Source organism: Hoplias malabaricus, chromosome 15 (genome assembly GCF_029633855.1).
Source record: "Hoplias malabaricus isolate fHopMal1 chromosome 15, fHopMal1.hap1, whole genome shotgun sequence".
Lineage (NCBI taxonomy): Eukaryota > Metazoa > Chordata > Actinopteri > Characiformes > Erythrinidae > Hoplias > Hoplias malabaricus.
Window position 1 is genome coordinate 31,216,267 of NC_089814.1, and position 23,433 is coordinate 31,239,699.

A 23,433-nucleotide genomic window follows, 5' to 3' on the forward strand; every position below is an offset into this window, starting at 1 on the left:
GCACCTGGAGAAAACCCACACAGACACAGGGAGAACACACCACACAGACAGTCACCTGGAGGAAACCCACGCAAACTCCTCATAGACTGTCACAGGAAATCCACGGAGACACAGAGAGAACACACCACACTCCTCACAGACAGTCACCCGGAGTGGGAATCGAACCCACAACCTCCAAGTCCCTGGAGCTGTGTGACTGCGACAATAACTGCTGCGCCACGGTGCCGCCCTAATAATAGTGTAATAGTAGTAATATTATTTGTGATTAGTGTATAGTATGGAGAACGAATTGTATTGGCCACATGTTTTTAAAAATTACACAATTTTTATTACCCTAGCTTTCTCTGGTTTTACTGAAATGTAAACTCACACACATAACAGAGGCAGTGCTGCACCCTGGCCTCCAGCCTCAGGGTCTGTACTTGGAGCAGGAAGGGAGCTATTCGCTGTACACTGAACAAGCAGTAGCTTCCTCTGGGAGTCCCCCTGGACCTTCATCTTCAAAATCTCAGTATCAAAGCACAAGTCTGGTGTGAATACTTGAGTTTTTCTACGTGGTTTCCTTCATGCTGGTCTCCATTCATCCTAGAACAAAAGAATTAGTGGCACACATTTGATTTCTAAGCATAGCTTTTAGCATGTGTTTATTTCAAGTCACCATTTGCAGTGTGTGCACTTTGGAGCCAAACTAGGCCTCTCATGTACCCTTCACTCAGCCCAGAGCCAAAAGTGTAATGTATACGTTGCTCAACTGAGATTTCAAGGGATATTTTAGCAAAAACACAAAGATATTGGTATAAATTTGACCTTACTAATTACCAGCTTTCTGGTTTTGCTAGCTTCAGAACATTGTTAGCAGACTTTAGGGGTGAGGCTGACCATTTTAATGTGAAATGTTTCAGCTGGTTACTGAATTCAAGGTGCAGTTCAGGCAAAAAATGGTAACATGGCTAACAGTGTCATAACAGCAAGGAGACGGCGGACGACCGTTGGTCCACTGAGGGCAAATTTGGAGGTCCACTGGCATTTTGCATTTTCTCGTTTTCTGGGCGGACCACTGGTGATTAAACAGACTTTCAGACAAAATGACACATGTTAGCTCTTTTCCATTCACAATCCAATTTACAAATTATTCATTCTATAGGTTCTTCTGTTATTCTTTATAAATTAGATAAATAATTTTTACAATAATTATTCCCTCTATACGGTTCTGCTCGTTCCTGTAGTAAGGCCCCGCCTCTCCTTCAGTTGACTCCGTAAAGCCCCGCCCCCTGCCCTCGCTGGGAGTTCAGCTCTGTTCAACATGGCGCTGTCGAGGAGCATTTACAACCTGCTGTTCAAAAGGACGTCGACTTTCGCCGTTACTATCATGGTGGGAGCCGTGGTCTTCGAGCGGGTGTTCGACCAGGGTGGAGACGCGATCTTCGAGGCGTTAAACCGAGGGGTGAGTGGGTTATTTTCGTGGAAATGTACCCACAGTGTGAGCCGTGACCCAGAGAGCTAAAGCTAACGCTAAAGGACGAGGGCGAGGACGCGACTGGTTGCGCATAGCCGCATTCAGCGCCCCTTCTCCCGTACACAGAGAGCCGGTGTGTCATTTAGAGAGGGTCTAAGAGCTGTTGTGTTAAATGGACTGTTTTCCTGATATTGCCAGAGACAGCCCTGCTGCTAAAACTAGTTACCGGCCCCTAGTAACACCCGGTTAGCCGCTTTAGCTTCAGATCTCCGGTGTGTGACAGTTATACGAAGAGTAAGATTCTGCAAATAGTTATACACTGAACACCAATCGGCCAAAACAGTAAAATTGGCCAATTATATCAGCTCCACTGACAGTCAGGACCTTCACAGACCGGGAATTATTTTCAGCAACAATGCTGTGTCTGATCCACTCGTACCAGCACAATACTAACGCACCACCAACACGTCAGTGTCACTGCAGCACTAAGAATGATCCTCCACGCAAATCATACCTCCTCTTTGGGGGTCCTGACCATTGAAGAACAGGGGAGAAAGGGGATAACAAAGTATGCAGAGTAACAGGTGGACTACAGTCTGTAACTGCAGAACTATAGATTGACCGGAGTGGACAGTGGCGCTATTAAGATGAACAATGAGTATAAAAACAAGGACCTCATTTTAACGTTTAAGCTGATTTACTTAGAGTTAACTACTGTGTGGTAATGTCTTGTGTTCCTGCAGAAACTCTGGAAGCATATTAAACACAACTACGAGAAGGAGGAATGATCCATGGAGTTTGCTGCTGCTTGGCCAGACCAATCTACCAGACCACCATCCCATTCCTGAGATCATCCACCAGTTTGGACATCGCCCTGGAGTCGATTCTCCTTCAGACACTGTCCGGGGATTTGGAGAGACTGGCTATGACCGTCATGGAAGACTGAAACCATCATCTGTGCCCTCCTCAATGCTGTGTTATTGCTCATGTTTCTCAAAACTTGTAAATGTTAAAGTTATTAATAAATCCAGTCCAAAAGTAAGTCCAGTCCTTTTTGGTTTTTCACCTCTGGGTCTAAGTGATGAAATACCAGAGCAGGGGAAGATTCTGTTGCCCTCCAGGGTCTGCTGGAATTGTTTATTCCTGTGATTTTAAACCCAGGCGTTACTCTGCGATTGCAAGTTAGATGCCTCTAAAACCTCGGCTGTCTGAAGCTGGGATTCCTAGAGAACCATCTATGAGGCTGGTCCCACTGTGAGTTTGAGAAACTCAGAGTCATGGAAGTGTAGAAATATTCTGTAAAAACGGGGTAAACAAGAGAAAAAAAAGACATTTAGAGCACATCAATGAAATTTAGCTTCTTAAGGAATGCTGTTGTTAAAGGGGACATCTATGATTCTGGGGAAACGATGTTCTCTCTGGTTTGTTTACGGTCAGAAGCTCAGCATTTCTTAAGGTGGAGCAGTGTGTTTGAGGAGAAAATGGATTACAGGAGGTCCTCAGGTTACATCAGTCTAGAGTTACGATGTTTCCTGGTTATGACACATCTTCCATTTACTGTATAAAGCCTTGTTTCGACTTAAGTGGTTTTGCGTCATTAACGTAACATGAACTTCGTGTTTGGTGTGTGCGGCGCGGCAGAAGAATACACGGTTACGCGGCTCGGGACCGAGGAGGATAGGTGTTAGGATATGATAAGTGCTTACAGTATGTTATTTACGTACAGTATGTATGTTTTGACTTACACCGAAAATCGGTCTACGAAGCAACGTAGGAACGGATCAACGTCGTAAGTCGAGGACCCCCTGTACATGGTACGTGTCTGAAGTGTAACTTGTCTAAGAATTGATTTGCTGTTTGAATTACCTCAGAAGCTAATTTCTAACTTGGGTTGTTTAGATTTTTTTAGCACTTTCTGTAATGCAGTTAGCCATCTCCCAAAGTTGGATATATTCTACCTTAATTGATCAGAAACTAAGTCAATAATGCCCACCTACGGAGCAGGAATAGAGCAACATCCTCATCTCGGTTAGTGCTTTTCAATGTTTGGAGTCTCTGCATAGCATACAGGACTGAGAAACTTAGTTTTACCCAGCGATTTTACAAAATTTATTTTATTAAAAAGTTGTGAACATCCCCTTTAAGAATATGTTAATTTATGTACACTGTTCCTTCTAGTGTGAGTAAGTGCAACTTGCTTATTCTGTATTTAACACAATGTATCTTTAGAAATGTAGGAACTCTGTTCTACACGTGATGTATTATCACATTTATGATTAATTTTATATATCAATTCTGCATCATTTAAGAGCCTAGTCATTTAACTGAGGAATTATAAGTGGAATTCAAATTCATTTGTGCTGTCCTTCGGGTCGCTCTGCACTGTAAAGCTGTGCAGGTGATTGGTCCATGCTCTTCGGTTCTGCTGAGGACATCAATTTGGACCAGCTTTTGAGGCTTCGGAGGTGCTCGGTGTCCCACAGCATTAGCCAGAGTCGCACAACTTCTGTCCTAACCACTGCATCCAGTGGTCACGCAGGTGAACTACATCAACACAGAGGATCCCACCCTGCACCCCGAGATCCTGCAGCTGTTGGTCGGTGACGCCGCCTGGGTCAATGTTTAATCACTTAATAATTAAGTAGGTGCTTTGAAGAAGGGTGATATGAGGTCCAGCAGAGGGCAGCACTGTAGTTCCAGTAAAGAACCTTTTCACACTTTGTCCAAAATTTGTAGACATTGCTTTATAACTGCTGGGTATAGATGCTCACACGACTCATAATCGTGAGATATGAAGTCAGAATCCTAAGCCAGGGCCTCATTTTGAGAAGCTTTTATATATTTTAAGTTAATAGTACAATTTACCACTAGGTGTCGCTACAGACCAGCTGGTGTTTCTGAAGCGTTGAGCCCTATAGTGCGGTGACCTCGATTCTGGAACTAAGCTTACATTAATCTGAAAACTTCCTCTTCTTCAGGGAAGAACCTGCAGCTTTTAAGAAGTCAGTGTTTTGACTGTTTTTCCTTCCCTCATTGGTCCATGGAGCAGTGCCATGTGTGGAGTCCGACCTCTTGAAATCTTCAAAAATACACAGATAATATTTAAACCACGGTAAAAACCGTAAAATTAAGGATTTAGTGAGTAACTGCGGTGTTACACGATGCTGTCGTCATTTTTATTAAAGTGGAAACTGCTGCTGGATGAGGGAATGTCCACTAACTATTGGCCGTTGTTGTGTAACAGGAGGAACCGCTAAGGGCTCAGTCCGCTCGCTATTAAGATGACGTCAAACGCGTCATAGATCATCCGCCAATCCGCTCTCGAGCCATGGAACAAATTTGCAAATATTTGCATATCCTCTCGGGCTCGGTATGAATGAGCATCGCGAAGCTTCCTCCCGCTCAGAGCAAGTCGCCCACCCTCCGCGGTCAGTTGGTTCCATCTGCGCCGCTTTTACTCCGGTTTCCACTCCGTTTTCAGCTCCGTTTCCCTCGGCCCGATGTCGTACTTCAGAGCGGTGCCGTCTCTGACCCGGTTGAGCTCCGGGAAGCGGCTGCTGATCCCGAAAGGGTCGCCGGGGCGCGCGGTGTCGAGCCGCCCGCAGGAACAGGGCGAGGAACCGCGCCTGGAGCGCGCGTGCACGCTTGTTGAGAACCCATGCGACGTGGATCTGATCGCAGCCCACCAGGACAGGACCACCAACGTCTGCGTGGACTTCGAGAACACGCGCGAGGCGTACAAGAGTAAGTTCACGCGGGAGCTCGTGCGCAGCCTTCTCGTCTTCAAACTGTGCACTTTCGACTTTCTCGTGGACAAGAACAAGGAGGTGAGGGATATGTGGGTCTATTTTCTTTCTCATTCTCTCTCTCTCTCTCTCTCTCTCTCACACACACAGGGGCTTTGTGGTGGTCTTTAATGGAAGGGAAAGCTGATGAAGTTGGAGCATCCTGAGTCCATTTTTGAGGCTCCTGCTACAAGAGGGACAGTGTTTATAACAGTGTATATTATAATGGTTACTGAAACACACCACCAACAGCGTCGCCTTCACAAGTTTTCACCAGTCAGACTTAACCCCGCAGCACAAGTTCCTGTAGATGAGTTGGACCAATCAGAAGTAACCAAGCTCCAAGATCTTGTGACATCACAATCAAATCCTTAAAATAAATAAATAAAATAATTCAGGCCTGAAACAATTAAATTATTCTTTGTGAATGGACTATAAATGAAATGATTAAACATGAATGATTTATATTTCATGCATGGAATTGACTCAAGTCATGGGAACTGTTTAATTAAGTGTGGTAACGACTTAATAATTAACCAGAATTAGATGTTTATTGTATGGGAATGACTTTATAACTCGTGGAAACATGATATGTTGTTTATATGTGTGCGAACTATAGCTCCAATATTTTCCAATGACAGGTTATTAATGTTATTAATATATATTACCGGTAAATCCTGCTTTGTGGAACCTCCAGGGCTGTGCTGATCTAACGTGAAGTGTGTGGAGATCCTCCTGGGCTTAAAGATCACTGTGTCCAAGAAATGCATTCCTCCATTACAGTAACATCACCCTCTTCTCCCTGCAGCTTTTGGACCTGAGTAAGAAGATCCTCGGGCAGCGTCTGTTCGAGAAGGTGATGAAGATGACCTTCTATGGGCAGTTTGTGGCCGGCGAGGACCAGGACTCCATTAAGCCCCTGATAGAGAAGAACCAGGCGTTTGGTGTAGGGTCGGTTCTGGACTACAGCGTGGAGGAGGACCTCACACAGGAGGAGGCTGAGAAAAAGGAAATGGAGTGAGTAAACTAGCTTCGTCTGGCTGTTGGTAATAATTTCCAAACCCACAGCACCACATCATTGTCACAGAAGTAAACAGCAGCATAGTGTGAGCATTATGGTTCGGTTTCGGTCCGTACGTCCCGAAAGACCGCCTTCGGTGCTGCTCCATGTCACAATCCTTCGGGATCAATATTGGTTGACGATCTGTCTCTAAACACGAAGGAATTATTGCCAAATTGTTCTACGTTTGTTTACCCAAAGTAAATAGTTCCGTGTCTAAAAGAAGGCGGTGCCTCTTTGTGGTGCTACTTTGAACATTTGCTATCATTAATGTCTAGGAATTAATTTACAAACAGCAGTGTGAATAATATGATGTTGCATCATATTAACTAACCCTGAACCCCCCCCCACACACACACACACACTGAGCTAAATTCAGCTAAATTCACACCCACCCTCCTGCTCCACACGCTGTTGTGAGTGAACGTCTGCGCAGTCGCCTCCTGGAATTTCCTGACGTCTCACATTCTAAGCATTGATGTTCAGAAGCTGTGCTGAGTGAGAACACACCTTTTATAGAAGTGCACTTTTAAAAAGTCTCTGTTAACTTGCTGAAATTATATATATTTTTTCATGTTTGGAAAATGAATGTGGCTTATGTAAGAGATACTAAACACCGCAAATTAATAGAAATGGTTCATTTAAAAAGGCAGTTTCTGTTGGCATCAGTAAATGTTTTAAATCTTATCCTAAAACAGCATTTTAAGAGTGTTCTCTGTAGAAGACATGAATATTTCACTTAAAAACAAGCAAAATCATGGTGACCAAGAGTTTCCAAACTTGTGCAGGGGAGTGTTACTCGTCCTCATGCAGCTGAGGGATGGTGAGGGATGTTTCTTAATGAGCTCTGAGCTCTGGTGGGATGTCGCCGGGGGGTGTTCCTGTGTGTTATTCTATTCCTGCCGTCCTCATTGGCCGGTGTTCAAATGGATCACACACACGTCAAATTAAAACATTAAAAATAGAGAGCATGACGAGGCAGGTGACCATGTTGGTCTTTAACATTTATAGCCCAAACGTCAACATTAGCGTCATGTAACAAAGTGCTAATGCACTGAGGGACTTTGTCACCATCTACTTTAACATTTCCTTGAAAACGATTTACGCTGGTGTCCTGACCGCTGTCCTTTAAAAGTCATACCCACACTCGCAGTGTGATGTCACGGCCATGTGCCGGTCTTCTCCGCCAAAGAAGAGGAACATGTCTCCGGCTCTGTGCTCCTGATTGGTCAGTTCAGCCAAGGCCCCCTCATCTGGTTGGCTGGCTCTGAAGGGAGATGTTTACACCCCTCACACACCCTGTTCTCTGGGAACTGGTCACAAGAGAGTGAGAGAGAGAGACTGAGTTACAACACTCCCTCGCCCCGAGGGAACAGAGTGTGTTATATAAGGAATTTTTGGTAAGACGAGATGTGAAGGTGTGTGTGTGAGTGAATGTGAATGTGCAGGAAACAGCCTTCCTGCAGAGAAGGAAACACACAAACTTAAAACAACACACTGAAATATTCATCATCTGTATTTATGTTAAAATACTACAGAATCTCAAAATGCTTTGATAGAATGAGATAAAGTAACAATAATCAATATTCAAACATCAAAGAAGTTAGATGTTTCAAGCACAAAAGGATGTCTTAAACAATAATTAACTATAAAAAACACCATAACGGACAATTCCAAATAAATAATAAAAACAGATAACAATGGAATAACGAGCAATAATTATTATAATTAACTGCAAATTTAAAACAGATCAAACCATTCTTTCTTGTTTGTTCACCGTAAATTTGAACACAATATAAACAACAACAACAATGGGAACAATAGTTAATTCATGTTGTAATGTAATTCTCTTTATTACAACAATACCCCGTGGCTTTAATCTCTTCATAGTGGCGATGGTTCGAACCGGAAATCACCAAGTGAAAAGACGTGGAGACCCAGGAGCTGTGTGGCACAGAAATCACCAGCAGCGCCACCATGAGGTCACTTTACCGGTTTAGCCAGTTTGTTGCTAAAGCTAATGGTGATGGTGCAGTCTAAAAGTCACAAACCCCACAGTTCACTTCGACAAGCTCAAGAGTGGAGAGAAAGAGTTTGCGAAGTATGGGCGGTGCAGTCTGACATCTTATCAGAGCTTATCTTCTGTTCTCAAACACACTGAGCCTCTTCAGCAGGAGTTCACAGAGCTGCAGAAATACACTTACGTTTATTTAGAACTTGCGTAGCAGTGGTGAATGTGATGATTGGCTATCATTGTTACATAATTTGTTCTTTCAGACTGGAAAACTGCCAACACATGTTTCAACAGCATCTGCAGAGGAACAGTGGCCATTATCTTCAAACCCTAGAGCTTTTAAAACTCCACAAAGCTTCCACTAGGGCTGGACAATAACTCAGTATCAATATATATCGAAATATAAAAGGTTTCAGTAACAGTGATATCATTTTTTTTTTAACTGTTGCCAGTTCATTGCCCTCGATTTTAAAGTTGGTTTAAAAAAATTAATATTGACATAGCCAAGAGGTTGTTGTTTGAGTTTGAACTTTTTTGCAATTTTTCTGTGGCTTTTTTTATCGTTCATATTGATATCGGAATTATATCGTATTGACCAAAATGTAGAAATATATTGTGATATAAATTTTGGCCGTATCGTCCAGCCCTACCTTCCACTAAAAATAAACAATGCACCAAAATGTTATATATATATATATATATATATATATTTATTTATTTATTTTTTAATCCCCCTTCCCTTCCCCTCTTTCCCTTTTGCAGAATTTCCCCTAATCATTCTTCCTTTTAATTTTATCTAAACTCAACCCACACTTTTACACCACACTCATCTCCCTTTATCTCTCTCTCTCTCTCTCTCTCTCTCTCTCTCTCTCTCTAGGTCCTGTGTGTCAGAAGCTGAAAAGGAAAGTCATGGTGTGTATATTCAATGTTTGCAGTAATCTTTAACTAAACCACTGAATCATAAATACTCGTAACTGGGTTTTCTTTAGAGGACATAAAGGTGTGAATGGGATCGACCCTGGTTTAAAGTTAACTTGGACGTTACTGTGTAATACAGGAGATATCCGTTGTGTTTCTTAAGGGTTAATTTGTTTCTAGTGGAACTGAATGTGAGAGGATAGGATACACGTGTCTCACAGCCCTTTAATTTCCTTCTGGATCTTGATCTAAATGCCGTTATTATTCATTTTTATTAGTTGTTGTTGGCCTCCCGGGGCGTATTAGCCAGAGATTTTAAATTATTTGTTGATTAGATGGTGATTAAAGTGATGTTTGAACACGAGTTTACAGTGTTTTCTGTCGTTAAAGCCATTGGTGACGAGGCGGTTTGTTCCCTGTCTCTGATGGAAGCGTGTGTTCTGTCGTTGTTCAGGTGTCGACCATCGTGAAAAGAAGTATAAAGCTCATCGTCGGTTCGGGGACCGGCGCGGGGGCGTGATCAGCGCACGCACGTATTTCTACGCTGACGAGGCCAAATGTGACAGTCACATGGAAACTTTCATCAAATGCATCAAAGCGTCTGGTGAGTTCAGTCCAGGACCTCGTGCTGCGTTTGAGACTTTCTGGCTGCTTTAGTGTGTTCTATATCTTATTGGTCTGTGTGTGTTACAGCCGGCAGCTCAGTGGGTGGGTTCTCAGCCATTAAGATGACTGCTCTGGGTCGGCCTCAGTTTCTGGTAACTTTCTGGCAACTCGTACTGTGTTTATTTCATGCCAAGACTTCCTGGGTTTGATACTGACCTTCATTCTTTCTTCTCTGCAGCTGCAGTTCTCCGAGGTCCTGGTGAAATGGAGGAGGTTTTTTCACCTGTTGGCCGCTCAGCAGGGGAAGGACGGCATGGCTCTGCTGGAGCAGAAACTGGAACTAGAGCAGCTTCAGGTAATCTTTCAGATGAGATTTCAAAAACTCTGCAGGACGCTGCATAAGACTTGCGTGTCCCCTGTAAACAAGATGTTCTTTGTTGCCTTTAGGACAGCTTGATCAAACTGGGTGTGGGAGCCAAGCAGGACATTGAGAACTGGTTCACAGGAGAGAAACTGGGGTCTTCAGGGTACGGCACCTTTCTGATATTGGGACAGTAACTTTAACCCAGGAGTCTTGTATCGACTGCTTTTATTAAGAGTAATAAAATGGATTGTGTGTGTGTGTGTGTGCAGGACGATTGACTTATTGGACTGGAACAGCCTCATCAATGACAGAACGAAAATCTCTAACCTGCTCGTGGTGCCCAATGTGGAGGTAAACAATCTGCTGTAAACCACATCCACACCGCGCTGTTCTACTGACCCTCATCATACACCACTCATATATGTGTGTGTATGTGTTCTCCCTCCAGTTGGGTCACCTAGAGCCTCTGCTGAGCCGATTCACTGATGAAGAGGAGCGGCAGATGAAGAGGATGCTGCAGCGGTTGGACGTTTTGGCCAAGGTATAGCACACTTTCATCCCACAGCACGGCTCCTTCTGTGTTTTCTGTTTGAAGAGCTCCATCAAACAAAGCTTTTTGGAGGCCATTTTGAAAAATCTCTGTTGTATCTTCCCCATGATAATAACACCTCAACAAACAGAGCAGGTTTAACATTCCCGACTGTTTCCCAACGTCCAGTAGATCACGTAGCTCCATTGATCCTCACTGGGGTGGGAGGGGAAGACAATGACCAGGCCGTAGTGGTATAATCCTGTGCTGCGTCAGTTATAGATTTCTCTGTGATGACCTGTGTGTGTCTGATGATCAAACAGCGCTGGTTAATCTCAGGGTCTGACGCAGTAGTGTCACTGTGTGTATAATGTTTGTGGTCAGAGAGTGATAAGCTGACTGAGCTGAAGTAGTTGTAGCCTTGACCAGCTGCAGTGGTGTAACCGAATATGCGTGTCTGTGTTGTGTAAGTTTTATCACCCTTTAACGTTTGACTAACTGGGACGAGTGTGTGACCTGATATAAAGTGTGTGTCCGTGTCAGAAGGTCAGACCACCTTCCCGAGGTCCGGTGTGTTAACACAGCGATGCTGAGTTTGTTCAGGTGCGTCATGGTGCGAACTCTAGTAGAGCCGAGTCATTAATAATTTATCCTGATCCAAACACAACTTTCCATGATGGACACTTTAAGGCGGCAGCGGATTTAAGGTGTAAATAGTGGGACCAACAGTTAATGTGTTTGTGCTCTCCCCTGAGCGAGGGTGGACATTTTTTAAAGGTCAGCACTTGTCTCCCACTTCACATGCTTTTACCCCTGCTCTGTTGTTACCCTGGAAACTCTGGCTGGAGGTTCAACCCCAGCAAAGGGCAGAAAAACACCATATGCCCCGTTTGCCCAGAGCGTCAGGCTCATTTCTCTGAGTTTTTATGAACGCTGCTGTGGTCAGTTTTACATTTGACACTTTTGAATTAATCGAACTCTCCATCACTCAGTCCTCTGTCTCCTTCTCAAGGATTTTTATCAGTCCACCATTGTTCTCTTCCACGTGCCGTGACACCTGAGCAGCGTAATCTGAGTCCAGAGCGTTGAGATCTGCCTCAGATCTTTTAGAAACTGGAGCAGAACAAACAAAGAGCCGTGGTGGGGTTTGGAGGACTGCGCAGACGCTGTGTGGGCCTCGCTGTGTGTGTGTGTGTGTGTGTGTGTACTTGTAGCATACTGGGGTTACTGTGGAAAAATACATATTACATAACTGTACTCTCTGCGTGTGTGTGTGTGTGTTGCAGCATGCTGTGGAGAATGGCGTGAGGCTGATGGTGGACGCTGAGCAGACATATTTCCAGCCGGCGATCAGCAGACTGACCCTGGAGATGCAGAGAATCTTCAACACAGAAAAACCCATCATCTTCAACACCTACCAGTGCTACCTTAAAGTAAATGTCTTTGTAGAACCTTGTTGATCCAGGAGTGTGTTTCTCTTCACTGTAACAGGCCTCTGAAAAGGCTTTACACAAAACTCATAAGGTTTAGTCGTAGCTCTTCACATACCACTTCTCTGTGTGAAGGTGAAGGATACAACACAAGAAGATTTACTGTGTGTGTGTGTGTATAGGAGGCTTATGATAACGTGAGTGTGGATGTGGAGCTCTCCCGGCGGGAGGGCTGGTATTTTGGGGCGAAGCTGGTCCGCGGGGCTTACATGCACCAGGAGAGGCAGAGAGCGTCTGAAATCGGATACGAAGACCCCATCAACCCTGACTACGAGTCCACGAACAGGATGTACCACAGGTAGTGCACAAAACATATCCGCCTCCTTCGTTTAATATCAACATTAGGGATTATTACCTGGTACAAATCTAAGATCAGATCCTGAAACACATTAGAAACTAATCTTTATAGTAAAATTCACATAGTATGAGTGTCTGCTGTTTCAGGTTTGATTTGTTACAGAGCTATTCTCATTATTGTTTTTCCCCTTTGATGTTTGGTAGCAGTTACACAGAAAAACCATGACCAGTAGATCCTCATTAACTCTCAAGCTGTGTGTTTTTGTTTGTTTGAAGGTGTCTGGAGTATGTTCTGGAGGAGATCAATCACAACAGGACGGCTAACGTAATGGTGGCGTCGCACAACGAGGACACTATCAAATTCACAATCGAGAAGTAAGTCTGAAACAAGAGACACATGCTGATTAAAAAATAAAGAAGAGGCGGTGTGGTGAGATTCCTGAGCATCGAGTTTCATTAAAATCTTAATCAACAATGTAAAAACCACATTGTAGTCGTTACAGCTGTGTGATGTGATGCAGTGTCTATATCTGAGGCCTCTCACCTCTCTGATGCTCTGATAAACAGAATCTACACTCAGTGCCCTGTCGTAGGTGAAGTCTGTAGGTGTTTTGTCATCGTTCAGTAGTTGATCTTTGTGGTGTAGAAACACTGACCCGATCCCCACTTAGTAGCATACAACACTCAGACCGTATTCTTCTACAGCAATATTTAATATTACAATGTTAGAATATTTTAATGTGCGCTCTTGTTTCCCTCGTGCAGGATGAACGAGATGGGACTCCGCCCCTCAGAGAATAATGTCTGCTTCGGTCAGCTGCTGGGCATGTGTGACCAGATCAGTTTCCCTCTTGGTGAGTTCTGTCGAAGGGTTGACTTCTCCAATGTTTCGATTTGAATAATACACTGCTCAAAAAAAAAAAAACAATCACTTGTCCAGACTTTTTTATAAAAGCCAGATCTTTCAAAATGTTGGCGTATGTTTGAGGAAGCGTTTGCTGCCTTCTCAATGCAGAGGTGTGGTCGGAGTAGACTCACTAAGCATCAAACGTGGCTCTGCTAATCAGGAGCCTGCCAATATTACAGCTGTAACAGTACATGCTTGTGTGTATGTGTGTGCAGGTCAGGCTGGATTCCCTGTGTACAAATATGTTCCATATGGTCCAGTAAATGAGGTGATCCCGTACCTGTGTCGCCGGGCTCAGGAGAACAGAGCGATCATGAAGGGCTCGCAGAGAGAGCGCAGTCTGCTTTACCAGGAACTGAAACGGCGCCTCTTCAGCGGCCAGCTGTTCCACACCCCAACCATTGGAGGAGCCACTCCATAGACCACCTTGCTCTGCTCCTATAGACCACCCTGCTCTACTCATATATATATATATATATATACCCCCTGCTCTTCTCCATTGTTCTATTACAGACCAGTCTGCTTTACTGCTTTAGACTACAGCATAGACCAGGCTTACAGACAACTGGACAAGGGGCTTTGCTATACAGTCTAATTTAGACGAGTCTACTTCAGGCAAGTCTACTATAGACCAGTCTAATATAAACCAGTCTCCTATAGACCAGTCTAATATAAACCAGTCTCCTATAGACCAGTCTAATTTGGACCAGTCCTCTTCAGAAAAGTCTACTATCGAACAGTCAAATTTAGACCAATCCACAGTAGAGCAGTCTACTATAAAACAGCCTAAGTCAAACCAGTCTACTTTAGACCACTCTACTATAGACCAGTCTACTATAGACTATTCTAATATTAACCAGTCTAATGTAAGACAGTCCTACTATAGACTAGCTTACATTAAAACTGCAGTTACTGACCAGTCTAACATGGACCAGTCTTCAATTGTAGACCAGTATAATGTAAACCAGTCTTTTCCTTTAACTCAATTTACAATGAGAGGGTTTTATGTAGTAAACTGATTTGAAGACCACTCTTCAGAACAGAGTACAGAGCAACTGTCCCCTACTGTAGACTACTTCTCTAAAAGAAGTCCTCTAGGGTTCAGTGTTTTTACTGTATACCAGTCTGCTAGAGAACGGTCTTATAACCTCACTCTTTTCTCCTGGTATCTAATAATTGTAGTTCTCTCTCTCTCACTCACACACACACACAAGACAGAGGAAACAGGTCACAGATAGTCGGAACTGAAAATATGTGCTGGTAATAACCTTGCTGTCACACAGCCCTGTTTTGAAGTCTGAAAGTGTTTCAGTTGCTGTCTGAGCTCATGAGAGATTTGCAAATCACCACAGGAACAGTTAGAACCTGAGACATCGCTTCACCTTGGTCCCCACTGTGCCTTAGAGTCTATATTCCTTATCAGCGTCAGGAAACAGTGTTAGCAAAGCCATACGCAGAGCGAGATTAACGGGGGGAAGGATATGAGAGGATGACAGTGTGTGTGCCAGGACATGTTCTGTGTATTTCTCAGGTGAAGGTGTAAACAAAGAGATGGAGATTGGTTTGTTTTGGTGTGAATTGCTCCATTCTTATGGACCGTACAGTCAGGATTGTTCACAGTGATGGTGAATGGAACAAGACGTCTTTCAGACAGGAGTGAGCTGAGCAGCTGGAGATTTCAAATTGTGACCAAAGACAAGGATGAAGATGGACGGTTTTACTGACAGTAATTCAAAACTAATTCAAAGAAAGTTTGACCCCAAAGACGTCTGGTTCCATTCATCCCCGGTCCAAATTTTCTCCACAATCAACCACTTCACACATAAATACTCTTCGTCACTTTGATTGTGTCTCAAATACTGAATTATGCAGAAATATTAAAAATGAGTGGATTCCCTGGACATGGGTCGCGGTTGTTTAACTTCACCATGTGCCTTCTTCACCTCCTCCACTGTGCATTTGGGGTTTTAAACCTTTTTCATTTAGCTTATTTATTTGTCCCTGTGCTGCACCCCCTTGTGGGGGCAGTCTGACAGCTGGGTACAGGAGAGATCTGTCCATGGGTTAAATACTGGACCTCCACGGTCAGTGATGAGACCAGGGTGGGTTAAACATGGGGCTGATATGAGCAGCCCACATGAAATCACACTTTTATATGAAGACCACCCAAACAGAGTTACAGGGCTGACCACATTTACCCGCCATAGTCAGCCCATCTGGGTCCCTCTAATAAACCCCACCCCCATAGCCCAGGCCCATCCTGAACGCTGCCAGAACATTTTCAACCCACGAGGGCCATGCTAAGGTCGGGCTGGCCGTGTTCAAAGCGTTCTGTATAAATGTGTTTACATTCAGCAGCACTTTGTCCTTTTAATGCTCACAAACTAAACTTCGGTGATTCAGTGTGTTGTTTATAGGCTTCTGTGATATTAAATATTATCAGTTAATGTAAGAGTTTCTTTTGGCAGCAATAATCCTTTGTTTGTTTATAGCTGCATTTTACATTAGTCTTTATTGTGAGCCGTATTTAACTTAATGTCTTTATTATAAACATGATGAAATTTGTGGGTGAACATGGTTTTGGGTGTAACAGACAAGGACCTTATTTACAACCAGTTTGTTTTTATTTTCATCACTTGTTTTATACATCTCTGCTGTAGGTACTGGGGTGTTTTTATTATTTGTTTGTTTTTCTTTGTAGAACTGAATTTCTTTTTCAGAATATCACCTGTTGATATTTTTTGTACAAAGCCTTAAGTTTTATTGTTTAATATTAAATGTCAAAATTAATTTGCTGTAAAAGTATTTCTGTGTTTTATGGAAGAATTAAATCATATTTAAGAATGTGTATTTTTTTGTATTTATTTGTATTGTTTGGAGAAGATTTATTGTTACACTTTTTCATTATTACTCTACAGACAACACATTACTGCATGTTCAATAAACAACTTTGTTTCCTGAATTGAAAACATTTTTTGCTGGTACAAGTGGATCAGACACAGTAGTGCTGCTGGAGTTTTTAAACCCTGTGGCCATTCAGACACTCCTACCTTCTTAGTCCACCTTGTAAAGTCAGAGAGAGAGAAGCTCATCTAGACCTTCTTGAGTGGACAGGACGTTGTCGGTTGGATGTTTTTGTTGGTGGAATATTCTCAGTCTAGCAGTAACACAGAGGGTTTTAAATAATCCATTAGTACTGCTGTGTCTAATCCACTCCTCTCCACACCACCACGTCAGTCACTGCAGCGCTGAGAATGACTCAACACCCAAATCATGCCTACTCTGGGGGTCCTCGGTTGTGAAGGAAAGGGGGTTAACAAAGTATGCAAAGCAACAGGTGGACTGCAGTATATAACTGTACAACTACAGAGTGACTGGAGTGGACAGTGGAGCTGAGAAAGTGGACAACAGAAGAATATATATTTATATAGTAAATAGTACTATAGTACTAATATAGTACTACTGACGTGCAGACTGACCAATTAAAAGTTTACAGAGAAGGTTATCGACCAATAACGGTAGCTCTACAGTCAGACCGTCCAATCAGAAGATTTTAGGCTACTTCACCACGCCCCCTTCTCACTCAAGCGAACCAATCGGAGTAGGGGAGGGCGGGACTAGTTTGTGAACGAAACGCTTCTCGAAATTCTATGTAAGCTCTAGAAAAACAAAATCCCGGACGTTTGTGAAATTCCACCCGGACATTTTTTAAGTCTAAAAAAGAGGACATTAAGTGAAAGCTGCAAACGACGTCCATGAAGTGAATTAAGCGGAAAAGATGATGACGGTGATGAAAGCTGCAGTTTCAGATGCTGTAAAGGAACACAACCACTTCAGTAAATAGTGACATCTAGTGGCGGTTCTCCATAAAAACAAAATAAACATCACACACTACTGAAAAGTATGGATGATGTCCACTACAATACTCTTTATAGTAGAGTATATATTATACGTGTTAACATAAAACAGAAAACATGTTAATCTCTCTGATATTATATTAATCAATTTGTGTACATTTAAAACACAGGAAGCGACGTCACTTTCACAACCTCCTTCACTTCGGTCCGGAACTCTCGTCCGTCGCACTCTGATCCCCCGAGCCGCTTTGACTGTAACACACAACGGGGTCAGCGTGGTTGTCGCGAGGCTGAGACTAAGTTTAACGCTCTGTGTTTTATTTTCTTCACTCGCGCGTTCTTTAAAACGGGGTTGTTTTACCAGACTGTAACTTTAGCACCAGCCTCCGCCCTCTGTGTGCTTCTGGAGTAATGACAGGTTTAGGGGCTCTCGGGAGGAGTGAAGGAGTGAGGAGTTGAAGAATAGAGGTGTGAGTAAAGTGAGGAGTTGAAGAATAGAGGAGTGACAGTGTGAGGTTTTGAAGAATAGAGGAGTGACAGTGTGAGGTGTTGAAGAATAGAGGGGTGAAGGAGTGAGGAGTTGAAGAATAGAGGGGTGAAGGAGTGAGGAGTTGAAGAATAGAGGAGTGACAGTGTGAGGTGTTGAAGAATAGAGGGGTGAAGGAGTGAGGAGTTGAAGAATAGAGGGGTGAAGGAGTGAGGAGTTGAAGAATAGGGAGTGAGGAGTTGAAGAGTAGGGAGTGAGGAGTTGAAGAATAGAGGGGTGAAGGAGTGAGGAGTTGAAGAATAGAGGGGTGAGGAGTTGAAGAGTAGGGAGTGAGGAGTTGAAGAATAGAGGGGTGAAGGAGTGAGGAGTTGAAGAATAGAGGGGTGAGGAGTTGAAGAGTAGGGAGTGAGGTGTTGAGGAATAGAGGGGTGAAGGAGTGAGGTGTTGAGGAATAGAGGGGTGAAGGAGTGAGGAGTTGAAGAATTGAGGGGTGAAGGAGTGAGGAGTTGAAGAATTGAGGGGTGAAGGAGTGAGGAGTTGAAGAATTGAGGGGTGAGTTGAAGAGTAGACGACGTGAACGAGTGAGTGTCAGTGATGTAACGACTGCAGAAAAGCACATTTATACTTTAGTTCTGTTCGAGTTTATGTTTTTAGGGCTTTCTGTAAAAATGTCTAAATTGAAGCCGAAGCTTGCAGCAGAATCAGGAGAAGGTTGCGGTCCCAGAGCAGGAGAGAAAAGTGCAGAAAAGAAAAGGAGCTTCTTCTTCAAACGCACGGAGAAGAAACAAAAAAAGAAGAAAACACTGCCGCTGCCACCTAAAGATGCTCAGGAGTTTTCAGCAAACTGGAAAACACTTCTTAGTGTGAGTTACACACAGACACACACACACACACACTCTCTCTCTCTCAGGCCTACACACTTCTATGTGGCTCGTGTCGGCAGCTCAAAGACCCAAAAATCATACTTCCAGTGTGAGAATACAGCCCAGCTCAGTGGGTCTGAAAGGATGTGGAGCTGGAGAGAAGAACCCGGCCCTCAGTAAAAGAAATGGACACTGAAGTAGTAGAAGCCTGCCACCCCAGAGTCAGGATTACCTTGGATCAGGAGAAGAAAATGAAACCAATTTAACACCTGAAAAAAGTTCATATCAACATTTATATTTTGAAAAAAAATATATATATAATTTTTTTGTTGTTATTTTCCTTTCCCTTTTCTTTAGGTTCTCGGCTCAAAGCAGACCCCCGGACCAGAGCAGAGCGATAAGAGGGGGGAGGAGAAGTCTAAAGACCCGAAGCCTCAGTCCTCTACAAACAAAAGCATCCCCAAAACTGGACAAAAACAAGATCTAGACAAAAATAAACCTGGTCCTGGACCCCAGAGGAAAAGCAGTAAGGCGTCAGACGGAGGGAAAACGGAGAGAGCAGATAAGAAAGGAGCTCAGAACAACGGGAAACTTTCTTCAGCTGATAAACTGCACCAAGCTCAGAAGAGGAAGACAGAGGACAGCGGGGACAGGACGCAGAAATCCATAAACAAAAAGAAGAAAGTAGAGGAGGAGGAGAAACAGACACCGGAGTGAGTAAATCTCTTAATGAACTTAATGATTATTTATATTATTTTTATATTTAACGGTCAGACACGTTCTCCCTGTGTCTGTGTGGGTATCCTACCTCAGCCCAAAGTCGGTAGGAGGAGTGTGTGAGCGTTAGTGACAAGGCAAGTGTGTGATCACTCACACAGGGGGCGCTGCACTGATTATTTTTGTGGCTGATCAGGGTGTGTCCCCTTTTAATGCTTGTGCAGATTGTTAACAGTGTTATAAAATATCATTAAGCACTACTCTCTCTCTCTCTCTCTCTCTCTCTCTCTCTCTCTCTCTCTCTCTCTCTCTCTCTCGTGCAGGCCGGATATCTGGTTTGATGACGTTGACCCTGATGACATCGAGGCCACGCTGGGCTCTGAGGCGGCAGACATTATGAGGAAGAAGAACGGTTTGATGAAGAGCAGCGTTGAGAGTACAGAGAAAGCGTTGGTGAAGGAGCGCGCTTTTGACGGGTAAACATTTAAAACTCCTGCCGTGGTTGAGAGGGTGACTGACTGAGAGGGTCCCCGAGGGCTGTGGAATCCCTAGGGATCAAACATACCCCTAAATCTCCTGCTGGTGTCCTGCCGATCGTCTCTTGAGACGGTGGAAGAACAGCCCGGGCAGATACATGGAAATTGCAAATGACCAAATAAAAAAACATCAACACGCCATTGGTCTTTTAAACTTTTAACCCCTTTTCCTCTGCATTCCTTCTTTGGGCAGATTGACGCGGGCTGTGGCTATGGACTGTGAGATGGTGGGTGTGGGACCTGAGAAAGAGGAGAGCATGCTGGCGCGAGTCTCCATCGTAAATCAGTTTGGTAAATGCGTCTACGACAAATATGTCAAACCCACGGAGACGGTGACCGACTACAGAACGGCCGTCAGCGGCATTCGACCCGCAGACATCGAGAAAGGTGAGAGAGAGATGGATGTGGGGTTCTCTGTCTTTGTTGCAGGAAGATGTATACATGTGGGCCTTTTAGCAGGGTAACAGCAGCAGGCTAAAACCCCCTACACACACACACACAAGTTAATGTTTTCTGACACAACCTCAGAACACCACATTTGTCGTTCATTCCATTTAACTACACACTGTTTTTAAAAGAGATGTTTTAATGATTGTTTATTAAATATTAACTGTTTTAATAATTTAATAATTGTGTTTTCAGGAGAGGACATCAGGACAGTGCAGAAGGAAGTGGCCGCGATTCTGAAAGGAAGAATATTAGTGGGACATGCCATTCATAATGACTTAAAGGTCCAGTACACTTCAGTTCAGACACATGCCGTGTGTTGTTTCATATAAATTTATTGATATAAATCAGGGGTCCCACTTCTTTTACGTAAAGTGCCGGTGTGGTTACAGGTTTTCTTTCTAACCAGACAGGAGTCCATCCCGTATAACTGAAGGCTGAGGGTAGTAGATTAAACTAGTAGAGTGGTGACTCATGATATAAATCTATTCCTCATTCTGATTTGTTTTGTTTTCTTTTTGTGCAGATTTTGCTATTGGATCATCCAAAGAAAAACATCAGAGATACACAGAAATACAAGCCATTTAAGGCGATTGCAAAAGTATATAAAATATATGAAATAATCTTTATAATATCTATTGATTTGATGGATCATAATAAGCATTTCACATCTCTCTCTCTCTCTCTGATATTTCTCAGAGTTCTCGTCCTGCGCTCAGAGTGCTGTGTAGAGAGGTTTTGAACGTGAAAGTGCAGCAGGGCGAACACTCCTCTGTACGTATTCCCTTGTGTGAACAGAAATATGTTAAATATCTGTGGACATGCTCTTATATTGTGTGTGTGTGTGTTACAGGTCCAGGATGCCCAAGCCACTATGCGGTTGTACACACTGGTGAAGTCGCGGTGGGAGGCGGAGATTAAGGCCACCAGGGGTCAGAGCAACACCAAAAAGTCCTCTCACAAACCTGAGCCAACAGCTGATTAGAGAGATGCTCCAAAAACTCAGAACAGCTGGAAACCGCCGAGCTGCTGAGGTGTGACTCAGACACTGTTACAGAACACACGTGTGATGCTGTACACCGTCCTCGGGAGAAAACCAATGACGTTTCACTGTCTTAGGACCAGAGAAATAAGCAGGATCAAAATCACACCACCGTCTCTACAGTGTTTTACAGAAAGCTTTTCCCAGTCAGAACTGCAACATCAGAGTGGAATATAGTGAAAGTGCCCTTTGTTTGTTGGAGGAAAATTCCTTTTCAGTGTTGACTGTTTATAGTTCACCACATTATTTTGACTTGAAGATTGAGGGTTGTGACAGAAGGGCAGTTTGGCTGCTTCTGAATAATCAGTTTACCCAGTTATCAGAACTTCAAGCTTGCACGCTGTAAAAATGTCACTCTTTGAAATTGTGGTTTTGATATAATAAACAATGTCTTTCATCAGTGTTGGTTGGTGTAACACTCGGTTTAAGAATTACAAGTTTCAAAGGTGTTTCTCAGGCACATCTGCAGGTCAGTGATGTGGAAAGTAGAGTTTTCAGTATGTTTCATTGCTGGATTTTGTATAAATTTGAATATTAGGGCTCAGTGTCTTTTTGCATCAAATATCTTGCTTCTCCAGATCCTTTCCCCTCTTCTGGTTCAGAGGAATGTCTGACTTTATTGTGAATATAAAATATAAAATTTAATGAAATGTGCAATTCTCCTGTGAATGACTCATTTTGTGACTCTGGTATGCTAATACAGTGGGTTTCGTTGTGTATTTAATCTCACAAACCGTTATTCTCACAAGTATTCAATGACCTCTTGTAAGTTTTATGCCCATTGATGTAATATAAAATATATGTAGATTGAGTACCCAAACTGATTCAATCAAAAAACTTAAAAAAAATCAATCACAACAACAACACACTGGTCTTTAACAAGTGATGTTTTTTTTCAGGAGCTAATCCTTAGCGTGTGAGATTGGTCTTAGCTCAGTGATGCTAAATTCTGACGTTTTTCACAGCTTCAGCAACTAATGCTTAACAGTACTAAATAAAGACTTTTGAAACATGTTCCTCATCCATACACTGATTTTGCTGCATGGGCAGTGAGATTTGTCTGTGAGTTAAATGTTGGCCTCATGTATGGAGGGTCAGTACTCCGAACTGTGCCACTTCTGTAGATTTTTCCAGCACCCCACCCTTAGGCAGTGTTTTCATCTAAAAAGGGAAAATGTCCAGAAAACAAATAAAAGGTAGATAAGTTTATTCTGTAATTCACAAAGAGTTAACAAACACCAAAATTTGTCTGAAAAAACAAGTTCCAGTTTGTTTTTCTTTATAATGTAGACACATCAACCCAGAACAATTCTACACACATGCAACACACACATTTAAACACAGTCTGAAGACAGGAAACAGGAGATTCACCTGTTAACTTTTTAATCATGCTTAAAATCCTTGATATCTGTAGCTTTTCCCTTTCACTTCAGTCTCTTTCCCACTGACCTCTGAGTTGAGGATTAGCATTACACAGCAATGCTAACGTAGCTAATAAGCATGGTTAGCTTGGTTCAGCAGCTAAGCTAACTGGCCCATGCCTGCTTAAAGTTTTTTGTTATTTTTTTAGTGTTAAGAATTTGGAGCGTGGCAGACTGCAGGGTTTGGAAGGTTGTAGCTTCTAAAGTTAGCCACCTTCACATTTAGCTTTGCAGTGTTGGCTCAGTTCATAGTAATGAAATAAAAAGCCTCAAAATGTAAGACTTTTTTTTTTTGGTCAGTATTCGACAGAAACAAACTTGGATTTTGCGTCAGTAGGAATTAGCAGCATGCATTTTGTACAATGTGTTTGGGTTTGTGTCCTGAGTGAGAACACAGATGTACACAATGTAAATACAGAAATACAGGTCCAGTGACATAGAGCTACCACTCAAAGTATTCTTTCACTCTTAGTCCAAGAAGGCCACATTTTCTGTTTAAATACACCTAGCTTGCTAAGTTCAAATTGCATGTTAGAGTCATGGATAAATTGTCTCAGTCTGGGGCTCCTCCACAATGCAGAGTTTAGTGAGTTCCCTACTCCAAGCTCCTGAGGAAGGTATGATGGAGGAACAG

The 23,433-nt window shown here is 43.1% G+C and overlaps 3 protein-coding genes across 3 annotated transcripts; all 3 read left to right on the top strand.

The window, feature by feature from the left end:
• Nucleotides 1–1,247: 1,247 nt before the first annotated feature.
• On the top strand, nucleotides 1,248–2,489 carry uqcr10 (ubiquinol-cytochrome c reductase, complex III subunit X). The gene is made up of 2 exons (XM_066646581.1): nucleotides 1,248–1,444; nucleotides 2,200–2,489. Exons 1-2 carry the CDS (start codon nucleotides 1,304–1,306, stop codon nucleotides 2,242–2,244), a joined length of 186 nt encoding a protein of 61 aa, XP_066502678.1. The 5' UTR covers nucleotides 1,248–1,303; the 3' UTR covers nucleotides 2,245–2,489.
• Nucleotides 2,490–4,871: 2,382 nt separating this feature from the next.
• prodha (proline dehydrogenase (oxidase) 1a) lies at nucleotides 4,872–16,264 on the top strand. Its single transcript, XM_066646634.1, has 14 exons — nucleotides 4,872–5,283; nucleotides 6,050–6,258; nucleotides 9,196–9,230; nucleotides 9,691–9,840; nucleotides 9,930–9,994; nucleotides 10,081–10,197; nucleotides 10,290–10,369; nucleotides 10,476–10,557; nucleotides 10,655–10,747; nucleotides 12,022–12,168; nucleotides 12,348–12,523; nucleotides 12,799–12,897; nucleotides 13,288–13,376; nucleotides 13,645–16,264. Exons 1-14 carry the CDS (start codon nucleotides 4,957–4,959, stop codon nucleotides 13,848–13,850), a joined length of 1,875 nt encoding a protein of 624 aa, XP_066502731.1. The 5' UTR covers nucleotides 4,872–4,956; the 3' UTR covers nucleotides 13,851–16,264.
• A 1,879-nt stretch (nucleotides 16,265–18,143) lies between these two features.
• rexo4 (REX4 homolog, 3'-5' exonuclease) lies at nucleotides 18,144–22,155 on the top strand. Its single transcript, XM_066646011.1, has 8 exons — nucleotides 18,144–18,636; nucleotides 18,994–19,349; nucleotides 19,677–19,829; nucleotides 20,083–20,276; nucleotides 20,532–20,620; nucleotides 20,863–20,937; nucleotides 21,036–21,110; nucleotides 21,190–22,155. Exons 1-8 carry the CDS (start codon nucleotides 18,418–18,420, stop codon nucleotides 21,319–21,321), a joined length of 1,293 nt encoding a protein of 430 aa, XP_066502108.1. The 5' UTR covers nucleotides 18,144–18,417; the 3' UTR covers nucleotides 21,322–22,155.
• The last annotated feature ends 1,278 nt before the right edge of the window (nucleotides 22,156–23,433 follow it).